Source organism: Saimiri boliviensis, chromosome 6 (genome assembly GCF_048565385.1).
Source record: "Saimiri boliviensis isolate mSaiBol1 chromosome 6, mSaiBol1.pri, whole genome shotgun sequence".
Taxonomy (NCBI): domain Eukaryota; kingdom Metazoa; phylum Chordata; class Mammalia; order Primates; family Cebidae; genus Saimiri; species Saimiri boliviensis.
In genome coordinates this window covers 24,298,784-24,321,937 of record NC_133454.1, presented here as the reverse complement: position 1 = coordinate 24,321,937, position 23,154 = coordinate 24,298,784, and the positions used below count along the sequence as shown (strand labels likewise).

Here is a 23,154-nt window from a genome sequence, read left to right as displayed (position 1 = left end):
AGGACTTAAGCTCAGGACCCGACTGTCACTTACTGACCTTGACCAATCACAAGCTCTCTGAGCCTCAGTCTCTTTATCAATGCACTGAAGTTAATCTCAACCTTGATTCTCCTCTTCTCAGGATTGCTTTGAATACCAAGTGAGACAATGGCCAATGCATTACATATAAGTAATAAGTAAATAATTTAACCAATAAAGTTAGACAACAATGAAAATGGTAATCATAGCAATAAAGTATTTAATAAGTACTTGGCACAGCAACCACTCTCCCACCGCTACTGTGTGCCAGGCTCTGTGCTAGATGCCCTACTTATATTATCATAGTAAAACCTTACAACCCTGCAAAGTAAAAATTATGACCTGTATTTTGAGGTAAAAAAACTGAGGCTAAGATCTGCAAGAAAATTCTAAGGTCATAACCAATGCCCACACGTCCATGTAACTCCAAAGGCTCTTTCAGTGTGTTATACACATTCTCTCTAAAAACACGCTTGAAAAATAATTGTTGGATCTGTAAGTGGAAGACTTTCCAGCACTAACATTCTTCCTATATGTGAGACAATAGCTCTGCCCTTCTAAGCTGGATAACCCCCAGTAAGCACTCACTGGCAGAGACTGAGCGCATCCCGCCAACTCCACTAAAGATTTATACTCCTTGGGGCAGGAAACGAAGCCTTCCTGACCACACTGCATTAGCCACCCCGATGGACTCCCTTCCATTCATAGTTTTGTAACCACAAGGCAGGCACACAATGAATTTAAATTTCTCTTTCTTCTGGCCAGCTTCTCACACAGTCAGCCTCCAGGCCTTCCAGGAACCACCATCATCACCTACCTGCCTCCCGTCAAGGGCTGTAAGGCCTGAGAGGCCAGAAACATGACAAGAGACTCTAGTATCTAACCTCAGCTCTGTTGTGCTCTTACAGCCCAAAACACATAGGATTAAAAGTCAAAGATTCTAATCCAGTGCCTGCTAATTGCTGACAGTACAACTTTGCAAAGAAGTTATTTATACACCCTGAGCCTCAAATTCCTCAGCAGTAAAAAAGAAATAATATTACCTACCTCATAGAGTTATTTTCAGGATTGGTATAGCCTTCTCTTTTTTAACTCTGCATCATATTCACCATCATTAAAATGCCATGATAATACTATCCTTCCTTCCTCACCATTATTTTTACTTTAAGGCAGATTCCTGTCAATATTACAAGACTTTTATATGTACGCAAAGGAAATTATGGTCTCTTACATTTACATATGATTTTAATGTCTAAGAACTTTCACAGAGTTCTTAGCATAAGGTGTGGCATAAAGCAAATGCTTTGTGGAATACATACATATGTATATGAGTAAAAATGAATAAATGTTGAGTATGTACTTCATAAAGTTTATAATGCACTTTCACATGTATTGCTTTACTGAATTCTTTCAACACTTTTGTGAATATTTTATCATGTACATTTTATAAATATATAAAATTCAGGCTTAAAGAGGTCAAATAACTGCCCAAGGTCATCTAAGTAGCTAAAGGCTTATAAGCGTCTAGGTCTTTGGATTCTGATGTCAAAGAACAATGAATAAATCCTTAACTGTAATAATGATTTTTAAAAGTTGGCTTACCCTAAGTAGAGCCTTAATATTTGGCTTTAACACTTTAAAAACTCATGAGAGCCTAGTGAGATATGTGTTACCCCTATTAACTGTGACTTCTCCAGGGTGCCACATGGTTTCAACCACCAAAAATATAGACACACGTTTCAAGCAGCCTCCCTCAGAGAAGCCCAACTCTATTTTCACTGGAAGAGGGGGGCCTCTCTCAACTGCTGTGTCCCAGTACTCTTTGAAGTAAGTACTTCTTCTGGGCAGCTGCCATCCACACAGTTCACTGGCTGACACTCCTCTGCAACCAAATACTAGAATGCAAGGAAACCTCAAGTACTCTATATTCCCTTCATAGCTTCCTTTGACTGAAGATAAGACCTTGGGTCAGCAGCCTTTAGAATACGGTCAGAGTTCTCTGGCTTAATGAAATGAGAGGGACAAAAAGCCGCTTCCAAATAAACGAGGATTTCACTGTTCAGTGGAAAGTAAAGGTAGGACCAGTAGATCAGAAGTCAAGAGACATGGTTTAAATCTCCTCTATATCAGGTTTCTCTCATAAGCCCCAAACGTGTATAAAGCAACTAACCACTTGACAGTCAGGCAGTATCCAATTTCTTTTTTCATTCTCCTTGAATATTACTAATTTGTAAGTAATGTTCACATCCAGTCAATCATCTAATCCTGTTGAACCTACCTGCTAAGTATCTCTCAAATCCATCCACTTCCTTCCATCTAATTATGTCACCTTAGTCCAAACCTTAAGTTTCATCAAGTTAGCCTGCTATTTGGCTCTAGTATACTATAGTAAGAAACTAGAAATGTTCCACCTGGGCACGGTGGCTCAGGCCTGTAAATCCCAGCACTTTGGGAGGCTGAGGCGGGCAGTTCACCTGAGGTCAAGAGTTCGAGAGCAGCCTGGCCAACATGGTGAAACCCCATCTCTACTAAAAATACAAAAATCAGCCAGGCGTGGTGGTGGGTGTCTGTAATCCCAGCTACTCGGGAGGCTGAGGCTGGAGAATGGCTTGAACCAGGAAGCGGAGGCTACAGTGAGGGGAGATCACCATTGCTCTCCGGCCTGGACTACAGAATGAGACTCTGTCTCAAAAAAAAAAAAAAAAAAAAAAAAAAAAAACCTAGAAATGTTCCTATTGACCTAAGAAGGGCTAAAAATTAATCCCAAATAAAGAGAAATAGTAGAACTGAAGGAGCAATAGTGGGCAGTGGATACTTACCTCCTGTCCTGTGGCCACATCCATTGCAGTGTACACGGTGCCTGAAGCACTGAATAGTAGGTGGGAGAGAAAGAGGAAAAAAGCACAGTGTTCAACGAAGTGATATTTGTCAAATGCAGCTCTACATACAATCTGACAGTGTGAGTGTCAAAAATAATAGCAGTAAAAATAATTTTCTCCCTGCAGCCCTCCCATTCTTAATATTTAAGAAGCTATAAGTGGTAGTAATGAGAATGTAGGCTCTAGTGGCCAAGAGACCTGAATTCCAACCTGGTACTTCTACCTAGTATCATCTACTAGGCAGGATCTTGAGAAAGTTACTTAACTTCTCTGAGCTTCACTTTCTTCATTTGTGAAGTGGACATAAGAGCACATAAGAGAATTTCAATTGATTAGTTCATGTAAAGTACTTAGCCAATTGCATAACATATAATGGATGTTCAATATATACTAATTTCCTGTTCCTGCTTGCTTCCCTCCTCTCCTCCATCACCCTTGGGAAGTGGCTCTAATTTCTTGTGGCTTCAAACTCTTCATCTATAAACGGGATAAGATTAGATCTATGATTTTCAACTGCAGGGTGAGAGGTGAAGAGAAAGGGGCCCTGGAGAGAATTTCAGAATGTGTTTGGGGATGGGGTGGTGGGTCTTTTATATTTATCAAAAAGAAATATGGACTTCTGGGGTGTCAGTAATATTCCTTTTCTCAATCTGGGTACTGATTACATGGGTGTGTTCACTTTTTGAAAATTCATTGAGTTGTATGCTTATGTATGCTATCTTTAGTAAAAATTTACATTAAAAAACTATAAATAGTAAAAAACCATAAACACTTGAAGAACCATATTGAATAATCTAAAGTAATCTCAAAGTACCCTTCCCACTCTGATATTATAGGATACTATGACCCTTTAAAATAAAATAATGTTTTTCAACCATTTATTCCATCAATAGGATATGTGAATTTTGTTTTCTGTAGTATGTATTATAAAAGACGTTTTTAGTTTTCATTTTTCAAACATAAAATATTAAATATACTCTTCAAACATATATGCTCCCAGAAAATATGATAGTACCTCTACCTCACCCCCAAGGTAAGACCAACCCCACTAGACACATGTGTGTACACATAGGTATGTAAGTATATACACATTCATATATACAGACAGAGAAGGGGGGAAGAAATGCTAGAAATAATACTAGGAAAGTAACCACGTCCATTCAAAATAACTAAAACCCCCACTTTATGCTTATAACCATAAACCCTGTACATTTATATGTAAGTAATTTATAACATATATTTGTACCTGTATATGCCATATGTTAGGTACATATAATGCAATTTGAAGAAAATTAAAATCCTGCTCTATTGCAAGAATGCTTCCTAGGCAAGCCCTGAAATTATAATTCCTGGAGAAGTCAGGTCAATCCAGGGGGAAAAGTCACTTATAAGCATGTCTTGCAGCTAGAAACTATGGTCACCAGCTCTCTAACCATCACTCTTTAGTTGGGACCCTAGTTACACGCCTGGAAACTGTGATTATAACATATTAGCTATCAAATAAGGATTGGATGACTTACACAGGCAGTTATTTCTTCACTGCCTGATTATCCTGCCTCTAGCCAACTTCTGTTATAAAGCTGGTATCTGTCTTTCTATCTCCATTCCTTCCTAATCCTACTAGATGTACTATTCTTAAAGGACAAACATGCCCAAGCCTCAGGGGACTGGACATCTGGGGACTGTCTCCATGATTGTAAAGTTCTAGAAAGCTACTCAGGCCCGGTGACTAAAACCTGATAATTTCTAACTTGAACAGACATATAATTAGACATATGAATTCCAAGTCCAAAATAAGAATCTTAAGGTCTTAAAAGAGAAATAAAAGCAAGCAAAAATTATAATATTACCAATTCATCATATTGGTGTGGCACTTATAATTTTAAAATTATGGAATGTGGAAACATCAGCACAGGTGCTTAATAAATATTTCATTCTTCCCTTAGCACTAACAGACCTGTCAAGTAAGCAAGGAATGAACTTGTGTAGATGTTGTCTGCTTATAGGTCTTGTAGATAAATACCTCAAAAAAAAAAAAAAGTCACCCTCAATTTACAATCTCTCTTCCAATCTCTCTTCCCTAACTGTATAGAAAGAAAGTCCAGAGAAGAAACCTGACTTGCCTAAGCTTGTCTATGTACATTTCTGCTACATTCTTAATATCTCAATTTCACTACCTAAAGGAAATACCATCCTACATTACTCTGAGGTAAGCAAAATAATTTTTTCTCAAGGTGTTAAATACCTTATACCAGTTCAGACTCACAAAAGCCTGTCTAGTCTGAAAAACAGTGGAACCAGAAAAAAATGAGATCCACTCAAGCCCAGAGTTGTTTTGAGGATTAAACAATGAATGCAAGTAACAGATGTGAACTGTAGAATACTGTATAAACATAACTCCATATTGTGCAATCTTTTATCTTATTTTCAGAAATTCTTGGGTGCATAATGCCTAACACACAAGAGGAACTCAGTTAAGATTTGCTGAATTCATTACACTGAAGGCAGCATACAAGATAACAGAAGGATGAATGCCAGACAATAAATTCTGACATCTACTTAGAAAAACTAGTAGAAGAGTTTGTAGTTCTGGGTCTTCCATTTTATACAAGTACTGGTAGATCTCAGCACTAGGACAAACATAGTTCATCTGGAAAAGCAGAGTTGTAATTTGGGAAGCTGGTTTTGTGCTAAGAAAAAAAAATCATTCTCTCACTGTCACTGCAAGGGGTATTTTTAGCAACATGGTCAGCTAATGGCACATCTCTTATATTAAGCATAATTCTGCCAAATCTGAAGTCAGCCTAACATAACAATTCCAGATGGGTGAGCGGTAAAGTAGAGAAAGAAAAACAAGTCAGAGGGAAAACAAAAGCAAACTCATATATGCCAGCACACACACTTCGAAGTCGTTTTTCCAGGGAAAGAAAATGCCCCTACTAACCCTTGTCCAATCTTCTCAAACCGTGTATATTTCTTCTTAGGATCGCCCACACTCACTATGCTTCCTTTGAAAGAAACAGAGACCATGAATCATTTTTTCCCAAATCAAGATACAAAAAAGGTCCCACATTTCCCCAACCCCTGGAGTTGGCAAGGATTAAAGAACTACCTCCAATAGCCAAAAAGCATGCTAAACAGGCCCTCAGCTTTTCCCCCATAAATCCCAACCAAATGTTTCATCTCCTTGACTGCTTTGATTCATAGTAAGCTATCCCATTTCTAAACTGCTAAAAAATTTAATCATACATTTTTAATTAATCCATTCAATAAATATTTACTCATTTAATATGCACCAAGCCATATGTTGAGGTAGGAATGAAGAGATGTGACACAGTCAAGGCATCCCTGCTCTCAAGAAGGTCAATTTCATGGGAGAAGACAGATAAGCATGAAAATTCCATGAAAATATAATTGCTGTGAAAAATGACAAAGGGGTACAGAAAGAGGCACCAAAAAAAAAAAAAAAAAAAAGAGAGAGACTAGAAAAGCTTCAGAAAAGGGATATATAGACTGATTTCTACTTTAACTAAGTAGAAGTTAGCCAGAGATATAAAGTAGAGAAGAGGTTTATAACAAAGAATACTTCAAAGTGCAAAGACACAGAGGTTTTTCTTGTATTTTAGGGATGGGGAAATTGAGGCCCATAGAAGGGAAGAAGATACTTCCCCAAGGTCACACAGCAAATTGGTGTCAGAGCTAAGATTAGGAGTTTCGTTTTTAGTCTCCCAGTCCAATGTGCTCTCCATTAATACCCAAGTACCAGGAATTGGTACTTTTCATATAAATTACCTCATTTGATTTACAAATGAGACAAGTATTAACATCCCTATTTTAAAAATGAGAAAAATAAGGTTTAGAGAACAGTAGAAAATTGTCCAAGACACAAGTCAGTGGCTGGGCAGAAGCTTCAACTCAAGTGTCCTAACTCCCAGGCCAAGTCTGCTTTCCACAATTCTAGGTATTATTGTTTAAAAATAAGTCTAGTTTAGAGAACAAGACTGTATACAGTAGTAAATAGATGACTAGATAAGTGGCTTTTCTTACTTTGTCATTTTATGAGGGATCCAGAAAAGGGCAATTTTTAAAACAGTGAAAAAATTTTCTTAAGTCACACAGGAATTAATCAGGAAGAACTAGAGAACTAGAAACCTTGGCTTTGGAAAGCAATGCCAGCTTTGCAAATGTCGCCAAATCAGTCACATCAAATCCTCTTTGGAAGTAAGTATAGTGAATAAATTAAAGCCCTTATCAAATGATTCTTCCAAGCCCACAGATCAACCTAGTTCTTCCTTCTAATATGAATTCTTCTGCAGTTTACTGAAATGCAGAAATAAGCTACCCTAACATACCCCCATTTCTGCCAGCTAAGGAAAGTAAAGTCGAAGTTTCCGCTTGACAGCAAGAGGCAGTATATGCTCTAGTTACAGGAACAAAAACGTGTGTTCTAACCTCAGCCCTGTCGCTTTTTAGCTGTGTGATTTTGGTCAAGATGTTTAGCCTCCCCGAGCCTCAAGTATCTTAATTACAAAAATTAGGATCATAATGCTTTTCTTCACAGGGTTAACAAGAGAATTAAATTTTTAAAAATCAAGAAAATATTTTGCTTGTCATTTGATACATACTACAGGTTCATAAAATGTTAACTTCCTTTCCCTCTTCCTAAAACCAGAATGGCAGATCTGTCTTCTCCTAGGTCAATGGCAAAACATCAATAATCAATCAGAGTGCCCTTTTCCACTAGGTCCTCAGTCTTTCTCAACATGGCATTCTAGACTATTCATTAGAGAAAAACTATTTGTTATCTCTTTAATCCATGCCTAGGGGCAAAGGGTGCCCTACCCTTAAAGTCAGCTATTCACATACTCTCCTACCACATCCCCATTCTAACATAGTATCCAACCAGGGCTGTGAGACATGGAAGGGAGGTGCAGGGACAGGGTGAGGAGAAGCAGTCTGTGGCTAACATACCAAGCATGGCCAGACAGCCACATGGACAAAGCCTACAACCAAGAATCTCATCTCTGTGCTTGACTAGTCATAGAGCAAAGAAAGGTTCAGAAAGCTACAAATTCCTTACGTAATTTCTCCAAGATCTCCTCATCAGACATTTTAGGCTTCTTCTTCTGCTTCTCAGTATTCCGGGTCAAAGCATCTGGTGGAGTGGTGTTATTTTCAGTAGGTGAAATGGGAGATGTAGCCACGTCCCGAGTTGGAGTGACAGGAAGTGGTTCAATCACAGACCGTGTGTATACCTGCATTATTAGTGCAAAATTTTGGCAAGGCCAGCCTTTGTTAGCATAGGGGAACCTTTCCTAGATGTGAGGTTAGAACATCCACAGAACAAATCCCAATAAACTCATCCTTTCTCCTATGTCAAAATTTGTATTACTCCTCCTCTGTGCCCAGGCCCATCCATTCTGGGTAAAACGGCCTTCCTTGCTCTCACTGTACACAATAGAAGTGAGAGTCTCAGCATTAAAGATATAGGCTAGACAACTATCAAAAGAAATTAGTTAAAGACAATTTTATTAGATAAGTATCCCTTTCATCTGTAACATTTTATGTTTCCCCAAGCTAAAAGAAATATCCTGTATTCCCATAGCACTTTGCATTAGTAGCACAACACCAACTTCTATTGAGTTACTCCCTCCTTACATCCTGAACCCTTGCTGGGAAGGAACTACTTTTGTTCTTCATCAAGAGGCACTACAGTGTGGTGATTTAGAACACAGGCTCTGGAACCTGACTGCCTGAACTTAAACCCCAACTCTTTATTTTTACATTCTACATGACTTTCAGCAGATTACTTAACTTCTCTGTACTTCAGTATCCTCATCTGTAAAGTGGTGATAATAATGACACCTATCTTATGGGGTTGCTGTAGGAGTAAACTGATTAATATGTGAGGTAATCAGAATCATCCCTAACAGACATTAAGCACTCAAATTTTATCTTTCAAAAATATTAAATGTTCTATTCATCATTTACATAACAAACATTTACTGAGAATCTACTTGTCTCACCCTGTACAAAATGCTACTCCATCCTCTCATTCTTATAAAGGAGGTGAGAAAATCATAACTACAAGAAAGGGGTAAATGTCATAAAGAAATGAGCAAGCTATATACTACTGAGGTTCAGAAATGATTGTTAAGTTATATTTCCTTTCTCTAGGGGATGCTTCAAGGTATTTATCAGATTTTATCATAAAAATATCACAATTATTGTTTGGATAGTCTATAAGCTGTATAAGGACAGGGAATGTGGGTCATTCATTCCTGAGTTTCTCCAACTAACCACTTACAAAAAAGCAAGGATTCAGGTAAATATTTGATGGAATAAATGAATAAACAGGATCCTTCAGCAGGATCCTGAAGGATGGATAGGCTTCTACAAAGAACAGAGGATCATTTATCTATGATGATCATTTATCTGCGAAGATGCAAAGCAATTGGCAGCAGCAGGACTCAAACCCACGGCTCCACAGACACCAAAACCTACTAAATCCTGCACCTTGGACTGCTTGACCATGCTACCTTTTGACTGGGTGGGCTTTTAATAGGTGGAAATGGGAGAGAACTTTCCATGTAGTGGGAACAGCAATAAGCCAAGACACTAAGATCAGAGGCAATGGCTTCTTTCCTGATTACTACTCTAATATAATGATTTCTCAATTTTCTATTCTTGCAGCTGTAGACAAATTATATCCCAGGCACCTAAATCTGTACTTTCATGCCTTGACCTCTTTTGCCTGTCCTGATACGTCTCTTTGAAGACAGCTTGCCTTTTCTTTCTCTAATAGTCTCCTTCTCTGGCTTCTAGCACAGGTTTGCACACACAAAAATATCACTATGCTATGGTGGAAAAAAACCTGGAGTTGGGGTTAATTACCTGCTTTCAAATCCTGGCTCTTTAGTTTACTAAGAGACTGGGCAGATCAATTCACCTCTCCAAATCTCAGCTCCTTCTTCTATAAATTAGGAATTAACAATACCTTTTTAGAAAGAAATGCTATGAAGATTGAATTTATCAATCTATTCATTCATTCAATATTTACTGCCCTCTGCTATTTACCCACCTCTGCAGGTGCCAAGAACTATGTTAAGCACTAGAAATACACATATATGGATTTCCTCTACTCTTTGAGGTGTTCATGGCTTACTGAGAAAGAAATGTTTTAAATGAACATGCTTACAAACCAAAAGAAACCATATCAGTGTTAGCAACTCTCCAATTCTGAAGCCCAACTTTCCTTAAGATAACTTTGTAAACTACAGCGAAGATGATTCCACAGATTCTAAGTTCTCATCCTAAAAGGTCATATAATTCCTTTGAATTTCCTACACAGCATCTCCAATAGTCATTCAATCAATTACTGTTTGGACACCTCCCTGACTGCTGTATTACAGAGGCAGCTTTTTTCTCTTTTTTTTTTTCATTTCATGATCACAGAAGTTAAGTGCTAGATGATTCCTTCATCATGGAGCTCTCATTGTAATAAAAAGCATAAACAAAGAAACACTAGTAGAGTATCAACTGATAGTAGGTTAATGCTCAGTGATGCCAAATCAAGTAAAGGGCACAGGAACTAGATTTTTCAAAGCAAAGGTGGAGGCACTATGGCTATTCTGAGATGCAGGAACCTCAAAGGAAGTTAAACAGAAATCACTGCCAACATCCAGCACCAAAATGTACTCCTGATGCTCAGCATATTAATAGCGCTAATGTATTTATAAATTCTCTTGGGTCTTTCAGTATTATCAATAATGCTCTAAGAGGCTGAATGCTGCCCATTTAACAGAGAAGAAAAGATCTGTAGCAAGACAATTTGTTGCTTCCCTGGAGACTGGAATAATTTATGTTAGTCCTGCACTAAGTAGCATCAATCCTATATATATATATCTTCCTCTCATATCTGTGGAGAACAGGCTAAGCAAACCAAGACTGGATTGGTATAAACAACAATTACCTAGGATACTTTGGGACTATTTGCAAACCAATGATAAATAAATACACCACTTCCTGTCTTCAGTCATACAGAAAGTACCTTCAGTAAGGTCGTTCAGTGATTTCACCAGCTCCAAAATCTAAGGACCCCTACCAGAATATTAAACTTCTGGGTCTCAGTACCAACTCCTCCCTTTCCCCACTCACTCTAATAAATCATAAAACTGGCCAGGTTCCCAAAGACTCACAGATTTTGTGTGTTCTGGGCGTGGAGCAATCACTGGTGGTGGGGTAGCATCATCATCATCATCATCATCCTCATCTTCTGAAACTGGTGGCACTGCAGGAGTCTCAGACACAGCCTTTACATTCTGTGCAAAGAAGAAAAGCCAGATGCATCTGGTCCAGCTGCCCTGGAACTTAACTATCAGGATCACCAAACCCCCATGAGAAACCTCATCCTGATACTCCTTCTGAAATTCACGTTAGCCTCCAAGCTCTCACCTTTGTGTAGCTTGTCTCAGGAACTCAATCTGCTTCTCTCTCTTCTTTTAGCCATCACTATCCACTCAGTCCCTTGGGGCTCCCTTCCCCCACCCCAAAACCTAATTGTGAATGAGAAGCTAGCTTATAGCTAGCTTATAGCTTTTCTACCTGCCTCTTCTCCAATCCTGAAGACAACCTCATAATACCTTCTTATTCTATGAATTTCACTCTTTATACTGAATAGGAAATAAGGCATAAAATATAGGGAAGGGATCAAAAATTTCTAATTTTTCAAAATTTATCATTATAATTTTTAGTCTCTCCTGATAGGGTAAATGGCAGTCTTAACAGGCTCTTGCCCTGTCCTTTTCCTTTCTTTGCAAAAATCTCCTGAACCCATTACATCATCAGGGGTCCTTGCCTCAACCTGAAGATACAAAACATCAGCATCAAGATCAGGTTGTCTGAAGAGGACAGTGAGTTTCTCTCCAGACTGGATACTATCTATTTCCTTAAGCTTCTCCCTGGAATGGAATTTACCACTAATTCGATCTGCTCACAATCTGTGACAACCTGATTTCCCCATGCAAACTGTAACAGAGCTGGGCCAAGAATGGCAGGTTTTAGGATAGGTCCAGTCAAAAACAGCATACCATTACTGTTTATCACACGAATCAAGAGACAAAATGCCTCCAAAACATGAGGTTTTTGATAGAGATCAAATGGTTCTATCATTTGATCAGCAGAGAACTAGAGAGGCAATAGGGATCTTTTAATATATACTGATATAATTAAATAGTTTTAGGTATTTTCAGAGCACCTACTTTGTGCTCAGTAAGATACTATGATAGATACTGTTGACATAAAGGTACAAAGATGAAAAAGATGATCCATCTCCTAAAGTAGTGATCATCTGGTATAGGAGATAGACAGAGGATGAGGGCCCCTCCTGCCTGACGCCTGGAGCCTCCTAAGAGGAAGACCAAGAGTCAGAATAATGGGATAAATGGAAGAACTAAGGAATAATATACTAGAGCTACTGAGTGTGGGAAACTGTTTTTTACCACATTTGACATACTAAAGTAAGAAAAACTGGCAATCTCATAGATTTTAACAGGGCCTTCAGCACAAGGCATAACTTAAAAACTGACAGTGCCAGGCATATGTAAGCAGCTGTAGTCACCACAGGCAATAAATCTGGCCTCTTAATCTGAAGTTTAATCACCTGAGGAATGTGAAGGAAGAGGAGTGGTGTAATCTGAGTGATGACCTTAAGTTGCTTTCAGTTCAAAAGTCAATAGAGGTTCTTTCCCTGTCAAAATATGTATTTTGATATTTTTCTGCTCTAATTTATTTTCTCCCCACTATTCCACTCACAGAATTTAACTAAAAACCTAATGTGGGAATAAAGTTGACTCAGCATGGCTCCTCACCATCAGGTAGCTCTGGGGCTCCCTTCATGTATACTATAAACACTAGGTTTGTTTGCTTTGTAAAACTGTAGAGAAGGGGATTTCATCACCTTCCTCAGTAAAAGATTCTGTTTTCCATAGGTGATAGCTTTGGGCAGTGATAATAACAACTGTCAGAGAAAGAAAGAGTTAGATTATTACCCAGATTTTTACTTCTTAGCCCTGTGCCCTTGGGCAAGGGTCTAAGTCAGGCATCCCCAAACTACAGCCCATGGGCCGCATGCGGCCCCCTGAGGCCATTTATCCGGCCCCCCGCTGCACTTCAGGAAGGGGCACCTCTTTCATTGGTGGTCAGTGAGAGGAGCACAGTATGTGGTGGCCCTCCAACGGTCTGAGGGACAGTGAACTGGCCCCCTGTGTAAAAAGTTTGGGGACGCCTGGTAAGTCTCACATTTTTAATTTATAAAATAGGGATAATGACTACAGCTTTCTGCCTAAGCTCAGAGGGCCAATGAATGGATGAAATGAGGCAAAGTGAACATAAAATCACTGAAAAAGCTAGAGAGATGTAAGGAATCAATTAAATTATCATTATGTCTAATACCACAAATCTCAGTTTTAAACAAAAGCCAGAAATTCCAATTCATCATCCATCTACCCATCTATCCATCCATCCATCCATCCATCCATCCATCCATCCATTCACTGTGTGCCAGGCTCTGTTCTAGGCTCTGGGGCTATAATAAAGAATAAAACAGATAACATCCCTGGCCCTATCACTTACATTCATTCTAGAGGAGAAAAGAGTAAAAAACAATCTCCAAAGTGTCTACTCCATATAGGAGCAGAGACTGGTTGAGGGGGTGGGAGATACTATTTTACATAGGATAGCATGGGCAAGCCTCTCTAATGAGATGTCGTATAACAGTGACCTGAATGAATTAAGGGAGCAAGCCATGGGGCTCTCTGAGAAAAGAATATTCCTGGCAAATGAAGAAGTTCAAAGACTCTGAGACAGAAGTGTGCTTGGTGTGTTCCCACAACCCTTAGGAATTCTACCTATGTGGCTGTAACAAAGTAAGGAGAAGTAAGGAAAGAAACAAGGTCAGAAAGTTAGCTGGGAATCAGATTATGTAAAGTCAGAGAGGCTACAATAACAACTTTGGAGTTTATACCTAGAATAAGAAACCACTAGAGGACTGTGAGTAGAACAGTGATGTACTCTATACATTTTTTTTCTTTCTAAAGTGTTTTATTAAGATCTTTCTCACAAATTAGAGAAAAGGTTTTTTTTTTAATCATTGGCAATAAACTTCAATTTCCTATAACAAAATAGTGAAAAGCACCAAAGAAAATTTGCACCTATAACTCTAACAGACTCAAGGTTTCCTGGTTCTCAGTTCTTTTACAGTCTGAGAGAGTACTCAAAGCTTTCAGACAGAGTACCAAATTTATTACTTCCTGAAATGTTGTATAAATAGCACTTTTATTCCTCATATGTTCATACATATATATTAATATATCATTTTCACTGCCTTAAGTACAAAAATATTCATCACAGGCAAGTTTTCTACTGCAAATAGGCAAAGAGTATTAAATGTAATCTATGATTCTGTCTACTTTTTTTAAAAAACAAGATACTAGAACCAAACACTGTAGAATACAAATGTTCTAATTTAAGAATCTATATCTTAACTTCAGATAGCATCAATGGCTCAACAATATTTTAAAGGTGTTTCTATATAAATTCAACCACCAGTTTGGATTTTCTTTATTATGGAAATGTGTGAAGAGTACCCTGGATTATGTCCTTGCAATTTGGGCATTTGCTTAAACATGTACATTTTTAGCATACTACCAGACGACAATAAGGAAGAAATACACTGGAAACTTCTTTGTCTATACACCTACTTTTAAGTTCTTTCTTCTTGAAATTTCCTCAATTGTTCTTCTAGTGATAGATCTCAAATATCCTCTGTTGGAATATACTTTATGTACTTTTCCACTGATATCAATTTTTAGTTTGTTTTTCCTTCTTTTCTCTTTTTCTTCTTCATTAGAAATAGTAACATAGTATGACTGGCTACTTTATAATTGTCTCCAATACTGTCTGTTTTCTCAGGCAGGATAGAATAATAGTTTTTGTAATCAAGTAGCTTAGAATCAATTCATGCCTTTATCACTTACAAACTATGAGTTCTGGGTAAGATATTAACTCTCTGTCTCGGTTTCCTCAATTATTAAATAGAGCCAGTATTAATACTTACTTTACTGTTAGTGTTAGGTTAAATGTGATAAAACTACATAAAATTCATTTTTAAAATACTCAAATATTAGCTATGATAATGATGTTGGCCAGTTGATTAGAAAGTGCTCAGTATAGGATTGCTAAATGAATATGCCTTATCCAATAGTAGTACTGGAGCACTCAAGAATTGAAAAAGTGGAGATAATGGGAACAGGATTGTGAAGGAAGAAACCAAAATGGCGAAGAACTGTACTATTAACTGGCTTATACCATTAACCTACATTCTACAGTAAAAATTAGTAGGTCTGATGATTTTTTGCACCATATAAAAAATGGTGTTTGCTTTATTATATCTTCAACATGATCAAAACCAGCTCTCAGTATAGACAGGCCAGTTAAAAACAACCTTGGGAAGGCTCCAAGGTTCAGCTAAGATGGTCAAGGATAAGACTATACCTTAAGGCAATTTTGGGTGGCTGCTGCCTGATCAAATAAAAGTTTTAAGGTCAAGGAAAAGAGTGAAGAGGAAAATGACTAGGTATGGAATCGTACCTCAAGGCTCTGGGCAGCTCGGAGTGATACCATGCAAATAGACTGAAAATGGCCACTGAAATTTGCCAACCCAACCCAGAGAGGAGATGGTAGCCAGAGTGTACTTCCTAAGCATTCTGTCCCAGTAGGAAGACTATGCTGACCCTACAACAAAGTCAACTTGTTACTCTTCCTTGGGATAGGGAGACCAAGGATGACACCTGACTAAACATAAAATTCTTTTCCCACTCCGTGAGAAGCAATAAGGTAAAATGGAAAATAAACCATATCAGGATTCAAGAAGTTCTTTCCATTAAACCCTCTGTTCCCTAGCTTCACAACCACCGCTTTCACTTACACACCATGATCTCTTACCTTTAGCAATCCTTTACAAGTCTTCCTCACTGCTTTTTGGGCCCCCAGTCTTGCCTTCTTGAATGCATCTTTTATTACAGCCTGGAATAATCTGTCTTTTATCGTTTTATTATCTTAAAAATATTATAAGTAGACTGACAGGTATGGCAGAGAGAGAAGACTGGCAAATCCTCTCCCCAAAAAGCAACTATAAATCTGGATAAAATTGACAAAAACCATTTCAGTTCTCTGGAAATCCAACAAAGGTCAACAAAACACTGAGAAGTGCTTATGACTGATAAACTCCTGAACTTTGGGTTAAAAATAGCGAGAATTAGAGCCGGGCACGGTGGCTCATGCCTGTAATCCCAACACTTTGGGAGGCTGAGGCAGGTGGATCACAAGGTCAAGAGATCAAGACCATCCTGGTCAACATGGTGAAACCCTGTGTCTACTAAAAAAATACAAAAAATTAGCTGGGCATGGTGGCACGTGCCTGTAATCCCAGCTACTCAGGAGGCTGAGACAGGAGAATTGCCTGAACCCAGGAGGCGGAGGTTGTGGTGAGCCGAGTGAAACTCTGTCTCAAAAAAAAAAAAAAAAATAGCAAGAATTAGCTGGGCCCAGTGGCTCACGCCTATAATCCCAGCACTTTGGAAGGCCAAGACGGGTGGATCAGGAGGTCAAGAGATCAAGACCATCCTGGTCAACATGGTGAAACCTGGTCTCTACTAAAAATACAAAAAAAATTAGCTGGGCGTGGTGGTGTGCACCTGTAGTCCCAGCTACTCAGGAGGCTGAGGCAGGAGAATTGCTTAAACCCGGGAGGCGGAGGTTGCAGTGAGCCAAGGTTGCGCCACTGCACTCCAGCCTGGCACCTGGTGACGGAGTGAGAACCTGTCTCAAAAAAAAAAAAAAAAAAAAAATATATATATATATATATATATATACACACACATATAATCTCTGACATTCTCAGCAAGGGATGCTCCTGTGCATCCCATCCCCAGCTCTAGAAGTGTGGGGATTCTACCAGGGAAGACCAGGGTATAACTGCATAGTCCAAGAATGTTTATTTTCCTCTAGAGATGTGGGTAATGCCCAGGCCCAGTGACACTGTCATTAGAAGTGACTTCCAAAGGTGGTAGTGGCAGGGGCCAATCACTCAGCTCACTAGCCTGAAGCTACAGTCTTGAGCAGGGCAAACTAATTTCTGCCTAAAGCTGTTCAGAGGCACAGCCGACACTAGAAAACCCAGGCGTGTGTGCTAGTTACACACGCCTGGCTGTGTGCATGCACATAAAAGATTCAAAAGAGCCCAACAAAAAGTAAAAGCTGGGACAGACTTGAAAAAGGCCTAAACAGTAAATATACTCCCCTAGCCACACACAGATCCATCAGTAGAGGAAAGAAGCCTTACAGAGTTGAAGGTTTTGAGCACCATCTCTGTCAAATCATTGGCTGAAGATTCAGCTAAGCAAACATAGAGGCAACCTCTGGAAAGCCAGGCTGCAACAAAACAACACAACAACAACAACAACTGAGTAAAGACATCAATGACCACAGATAGAGACATATTTCACAGATTTATCCCCAGTAAGTTAATATAAAACCAACAAATAAAAAAGCTAGCAACTTTTTGGGGGGAGGTGGCTATCAATAACCAGAATTGGTACAGAATATTATCTAAATATTGAATTTTCAACAAGAAATTAAAGACATGGAAAGAAACAGGAAAGCATGAGCTGGGGGGGAAAAAAGCAATCGATAGAAAATCTCTGAATGTCCCCAAATGTTGGTTTTAGAGAATAAAGATTTCAACTCATAAATAAAAACATTCAAAAAAACTAAAAGAAATCATGTTTTAAGAGTTAAAAGAAAAATCTAACAACAATGAATCAACTCTCAGTAGAAATAACTGCATAAGGACCAAATGGAAATATTGCAGTTGAAGAATAAAATAACAAATGAAAAAACTCACCAGAGAGATAAACAAGGAGGCTCTAATGGCAGAAGAATCAATGAATTTGAAAATGGAGACCAGGCACAATGGTTCACAGCTGTAATCCCAGCACTCTGTGAGGCCAAGGTGGGTGGACCATGATGTCAGGAGTTCGAGACCAGCCTGGCCAATATGGTGAAATCCCATCTCTACTAAAATTTTTTTTTTTAAAAACTAGCTGGGCACAGTGGCATGTACCTGTTGTCCCAGTTACTCAGGAGGCTGAGGCAGGAGAATCGCTTGAATCCAGGAGGTGGAGGTTGCAGTGAGCCAAGATTGCACTACTGCCCTCCAGCCTGGGCGACACAGCAAGCCTCCGTCTCAAAAGAAAAAAGAAAATGAACCCATAGAAATTATCCAGTATAGCCAGGCGCAGTGGCTCACACCTGTAATCCCAGCACTTTGGGAGGCCGAGGTGGGTGGATCACGAGGTCAAGAGATCGAGACCATCCTGGTCATCATGGTGAAACCCCTTCTCTACTAAAAATACAAAACATTAGCTGGGCATGGTGGCGCGTGCCTGTAATCCCAGCTACTGAGGAGGCTGAGGCAGGAGAATTGCCTAAACCCAGGAGGCGGAGGTTGCGGTGAGCCAAGATCACGCCATTGCACTCCAGCCTGGGTAATAATAGTGAAACTCCATCTCAAAAAAAAAAAAAAAAGAAATTATCCAGTATAAACAACTGAGGTAAAGAATTTTAGAGAAAAACAGAGCATCAAAGAACTGTGGAACAACATAAAGCACACCAGCATACGTATAATGAGAGTCTCTGAGGAAGAAAAAAAAAAAAGGAAACAGAAAAAAATATTTACAGAACTAATGGATAAAACTTCCTAAATTTGATTTAAAAAAATACTAATCTACAGATCCAAGAACCTCAATAAATCCCAAGTAGAAAAAACAAAAAAAGATTCTGGCTGGGCATGCTGGCTCATGCCTGTAATCCCAGCACTGTGGGAGGCTGAGGCGGGTGGATCACTTGAGGTCAGGAGTTTGAGATCAGCAGTGGGATGACATATTCGAACAGTTGAAATTTTTAAAAATTGCCTATCAAGAAATCTTTACCCAACAAAACTATCCTTCAAAACGAAGATGAAATGAAGACATTCCAGGTTAACAAAGAGAAAGAAAATTTATTGCTATTAGACCTGATTTACAAGAAATACTGAAAGAAATCCATCAGACTGAAAGAGAGTAATATCAAAGAGTAACTCAAATCCACAAGTAAAAATGGAGAGCAGAGGAAATGGAAAATATGTAAATTAACATGAAAGACTCTAAAAAAATACTTGTTACTTCTTCCATTGACTTCTTTAAAAAACAATGTACAAAGCAATTGTTAGGCTTCTAACATACATAGTACATACACGCGCACACACACACATTCATACACATTTGTGTATATGAATGAATGGCAGTAATAGCACAAAGAAGGGGCAGGGAATGAAGATATACTGGGGCAAAGTTTATATATTTTATTGGAATTCAGTTACTATTAATTTGAAGTAGATTGTAATAAATTAAAATGTGTAAGACCTAAAATAGCCACCAAGAAATACAGTTTAAAAAAGAATTTAAGTGATATAGCAAAAATACTATTAAAAAAGAACGCAGTGCAAGAGGAATAGAAAAAGTCAGAATCCACACAGAAAATAAATAGGAAATGGGTAAACATTAAGTCCAAACCTAACAATAATTACATTAATATGAATAGTCTAAATACTCCAATCAAAAGGTAGAAATTATCAGACTGAAAAGAAAAACAGGATTTAACTATATGTTATCTACAAGAGACACATTACAGATTCAAATACATGAATAAATTGAAAGCAAAACAATAGGAAAATATATACCATGCAAACAGTAACCATAAGAGTCAAAATGGCTATATTGATACAAAAAAAAGATTTTAAGAGAAGAAATATCATTTGTGACACAGAGACATTTCATAATGATAAAAAGTCAAAACAATTGATATACCAATTCTATCAATTATAACAATTATAAATATAACAATAGAAACATGTAGACCTAACAAAGCAGTTCTGCATAAAGCAAGAGATGTTGGAATTAAAGTGAGAATGAGATAATTTTATTATAGTTAGCAATTTTAATTAGAGTTGGAGATTTCACTACTCCACTCTCAATAATAACTAAACTGGAAGGCAAATCAGCAAGAATAAAGGAACAACACTGACCTAACCAACATATAAAGAACATTCCAACCAATGTCTACAGAGTACATATTCTTTTCAACTACACATGGATCATTCTCCAGGATAGACTACAGGCTAGGGCATAAAACACATCTCAATACATTTTAAAAGAATGAAATCACATAAAATATTAGATTTGATCACAGTAGAATTAAATTCAAGATTAATAATAGGAAAAACATTTTTTCAAAGAAGATATATAAATGGCCAATAAGCACATGAAAAGATGTTCAACATCATTATACATTAGGAAATCCAAATAAAATCACGATGAGATACCACTTCACATCCACTAAAATGACTACAATCAAAAAACAGACCATAACAGGAACAAGCAAAGATGTGCAGAAAATGGAACCCTCATAACTGCTGGTGGGAATGTTAAATGGTACCAGCACAGTGGAAAAAAGTCACTTTCTCAAAAGGTTAAACATAAAGTTAACCACATGCCCCAGCAATTCCTCTCCTTGGATATATCCTTGGAAGAAATGAAACCACAAAAAACCTTGTACATGAATGTTTATAACTCCATTATTCATAATGATCAAAAAGTAGGAAAAACCCAAGTACACATCAACTGATTAAAAGAGAAATAAAATGTAGTGTATCCATATAACTGAATATTATTTGGACATAAAAAGAAATGAAATACACCATACTGATACATGTTACAACATAGACAAACTTCAAAGCTAAGTAAAAGAAGGTGCACACAAAAGACTACATATTGTATGAGTCTATTTATATAAAATGTCTAGAAAGGCAAATTTATAAAGACTAAAAGCAGATCAGTGGTTTCCTAGGGCTGAGCATGGGAGTTTGAATAAATGGTAAAAGAGCACCAGGGAACTTTTTCAGGTGATGGCTGCCCTATAAATTTATTTAAAGTATTGAATTGTCCACTACCAATGAGCTTAAAATGCTAGTAAGCCTTTTAGTATCACAATCATAAATATGAGCAGACCTCCAAGGATGATCAAATATGCAAGGAAAATCTCTAACATAAAAGGGGGAAAAATGGGGCAAAGGGCCACCTGGAAAAAAGAGACCAAATACAGAGAAAAAAAAAAAACACCCAAAGAAAGCCTATCATTAACTTCCTTGGAGATAAGAAAAGATATCAACTCTGGAAACAAGAATGCTCTACTTTTAGGCTGTGTGTGGTGGCTCATGCCTGTAATTCCAGCACTTTGGGAGGCCGAAGCTGGTGGATCACCTGAGGTCAGGAATTTGAGACCAGCCTGGTTAACATGGTGTAACCCTGTCTCTATTAAGAATTCAAAATTAGCCGGGCATGGTGGCACATGCCTGTAATACCAGCTACTCGGGAAGCTGAAGTTTGAGAATCGCTTGAACCTGGGAGGTGGAGGTTGCAGTGAGCCGAGATCATGTCACTGTACTCCAGTCTGGGCAACAAGACTAAAACTCCATCTCAAAAAAAAAAAAAAAAAAAAGAATGCTGTATATATTTTTTTAAATAAAAAAGTGCTTGGAAATTAAACATGAGAACAGAAATGAAAACTTAAATTGACTGAAAGATGAAGTTGAAAAAGTTTCCTAATTCTTCAGAATAAAAACCAAAGCAAGGAAAATAAAGAAAATCCTTAAAAAAAAAAAAAAATGGAGAATCAGTTTAAAAGGTCCAAAATCTAAATAACGGAAGTTCCAGAAAGAGAGAACAAGGGGAAAAAAATCATCAAGAAAATAATTCAAGCAATTTCCTAGAACTGAGGGCCTGAGTTTCCAAGCTGAAAGAGTTCACAAAGCTCCCTGCAGTATAAATAGATGTAAACAGGAATAAAATTGTGAAATTTCAAAGCAATGGTGACAAAGAATATTCTAAAAGCTTTCTGAGTGGAAAAAAAGATTGGTCATACACAGGGAAGCAGAAACAAAATGGCTTTGGACTCAGCAGTACCGAAAGCCAGATAAAAAAAGTACAATCACTGTTTTCCAAATTCTGATGAAAAAATATTTGTAACCTGTAATTCCATCAAACGTGAGGGTAGCATAGAGAACCCTCCACTCTGAGTCTTGAAAGATATCATTAAATGTTTACTTTCCACTTACTTTCACAAAGTTACTAGAGGATGTGCTCCACTAAATTCAAAAGTGAACAAAAAATAATGTAGGCATGGCATAGAGAAAATAGGAGTATCAACACAAAAATGCAAAGGGATTGCATTCACCAAGACAATGGTAAAGGGAAATCCCAGAATGACAGCTACTTATTACAAGGCTTTTAGCCCTACTTGACTTTTTAATCAAATACTTGGATAAAAATAAACATATATGTACACACACATATATATATATACATATATATGTACACACACACACATATATATACTTTTTTTTTTTTGAGATGCAGTCCTGCTCTGTGGCCCAGGATGGAGTGCAGTGGCATGATCTTGGCTCACTGCAACCTCCACCTCCCTGGTTCAAGCAATTATCTTGCCTCAGCCTCCTGAGTAGCTGGGATTAAAAGCACATGCCACCATACCCAGCTACTTTTTTTTGTATTTTTAGTAGAGATGGGTTTTTGCCGTGTTGGCCAGGCTGGTCTTGAACTTCTGATCACAGGTGATCTGCCCATCTCAACCTCCAAAGTACTGGGATTACAGGTGTGAGCCACAGTGCCCGGTTAATAAAAATATTTTTAAGCGAGTATTCTTAATCATCATTCACCTCAGAGGTAATTATTATTACTGTTTGGTAGGTTTTCAGAAGTGATCTGTGAGTGGTAAACCTTTATCTTCACATGTCCACACATATCTTCATATTGACCTTATAGTTAAATGCTAGTTTGATTAGGTATAGAATTCTTGGTTCTAAACAATTTGCCTCATCCCTCTGAAGTTATTGCTGTTCTTCCCACTATTGCTAACGAGACATCTGATACTAATGTTGCTTTGGACATGAACTGTATTCTCTTTGAAAGATTTTAAAATTTTTCTCTTTATTCTTGATCTCTTTTCAATTATCTGACTTGGTCATTAATAGGCCCTTCATCTGAAGACTCATGCCTTTCTTTAGCTGGGAAATTTTTCCTCTATT

At 37.9% G+C, this 23,154-nt stretch overlaps 1 protein-coding gene across 4 annotated transcripts in view; it reads right to left on the bottom strand.

Annotated features, from left to right (window-relative positions):
* Positions 1 to 23,154, bottom strand: part of PAK1 (p21 (RAC1) activated kinase 1) — a 156,363-nt gene that overhangs the window by 21,402 nt on the left and 111,807 nt on the right. For all 4 annotated transcript variants that reach the window (XM_039462227.2, XM_039462228.2, XM_010330809.3 and 1 more), the window contains 4 exons: positions 11,096 to 11,218; positions 7,978 to 8,152; positions 5,842 to 5,905; positions 2,838 to 2,886 (listed from right to left, as the gene is read on the bottom strand). In XM_039462227.2, the coding sequence (XP_039318161.1) occupies positions 2,838 to 2,886; positions 5,842 to 5,905; positions 7,978 to 8,152; positions 11,096 to 11,218 (411 nt within the window). The remainder of the gene's footprint in view (positions 1 to 2,837; positions 2,887 to 5,841; positions 5,906 to 7,977; positions 8,153 to 11,095; positions 11,219 to 23,154) is intronic.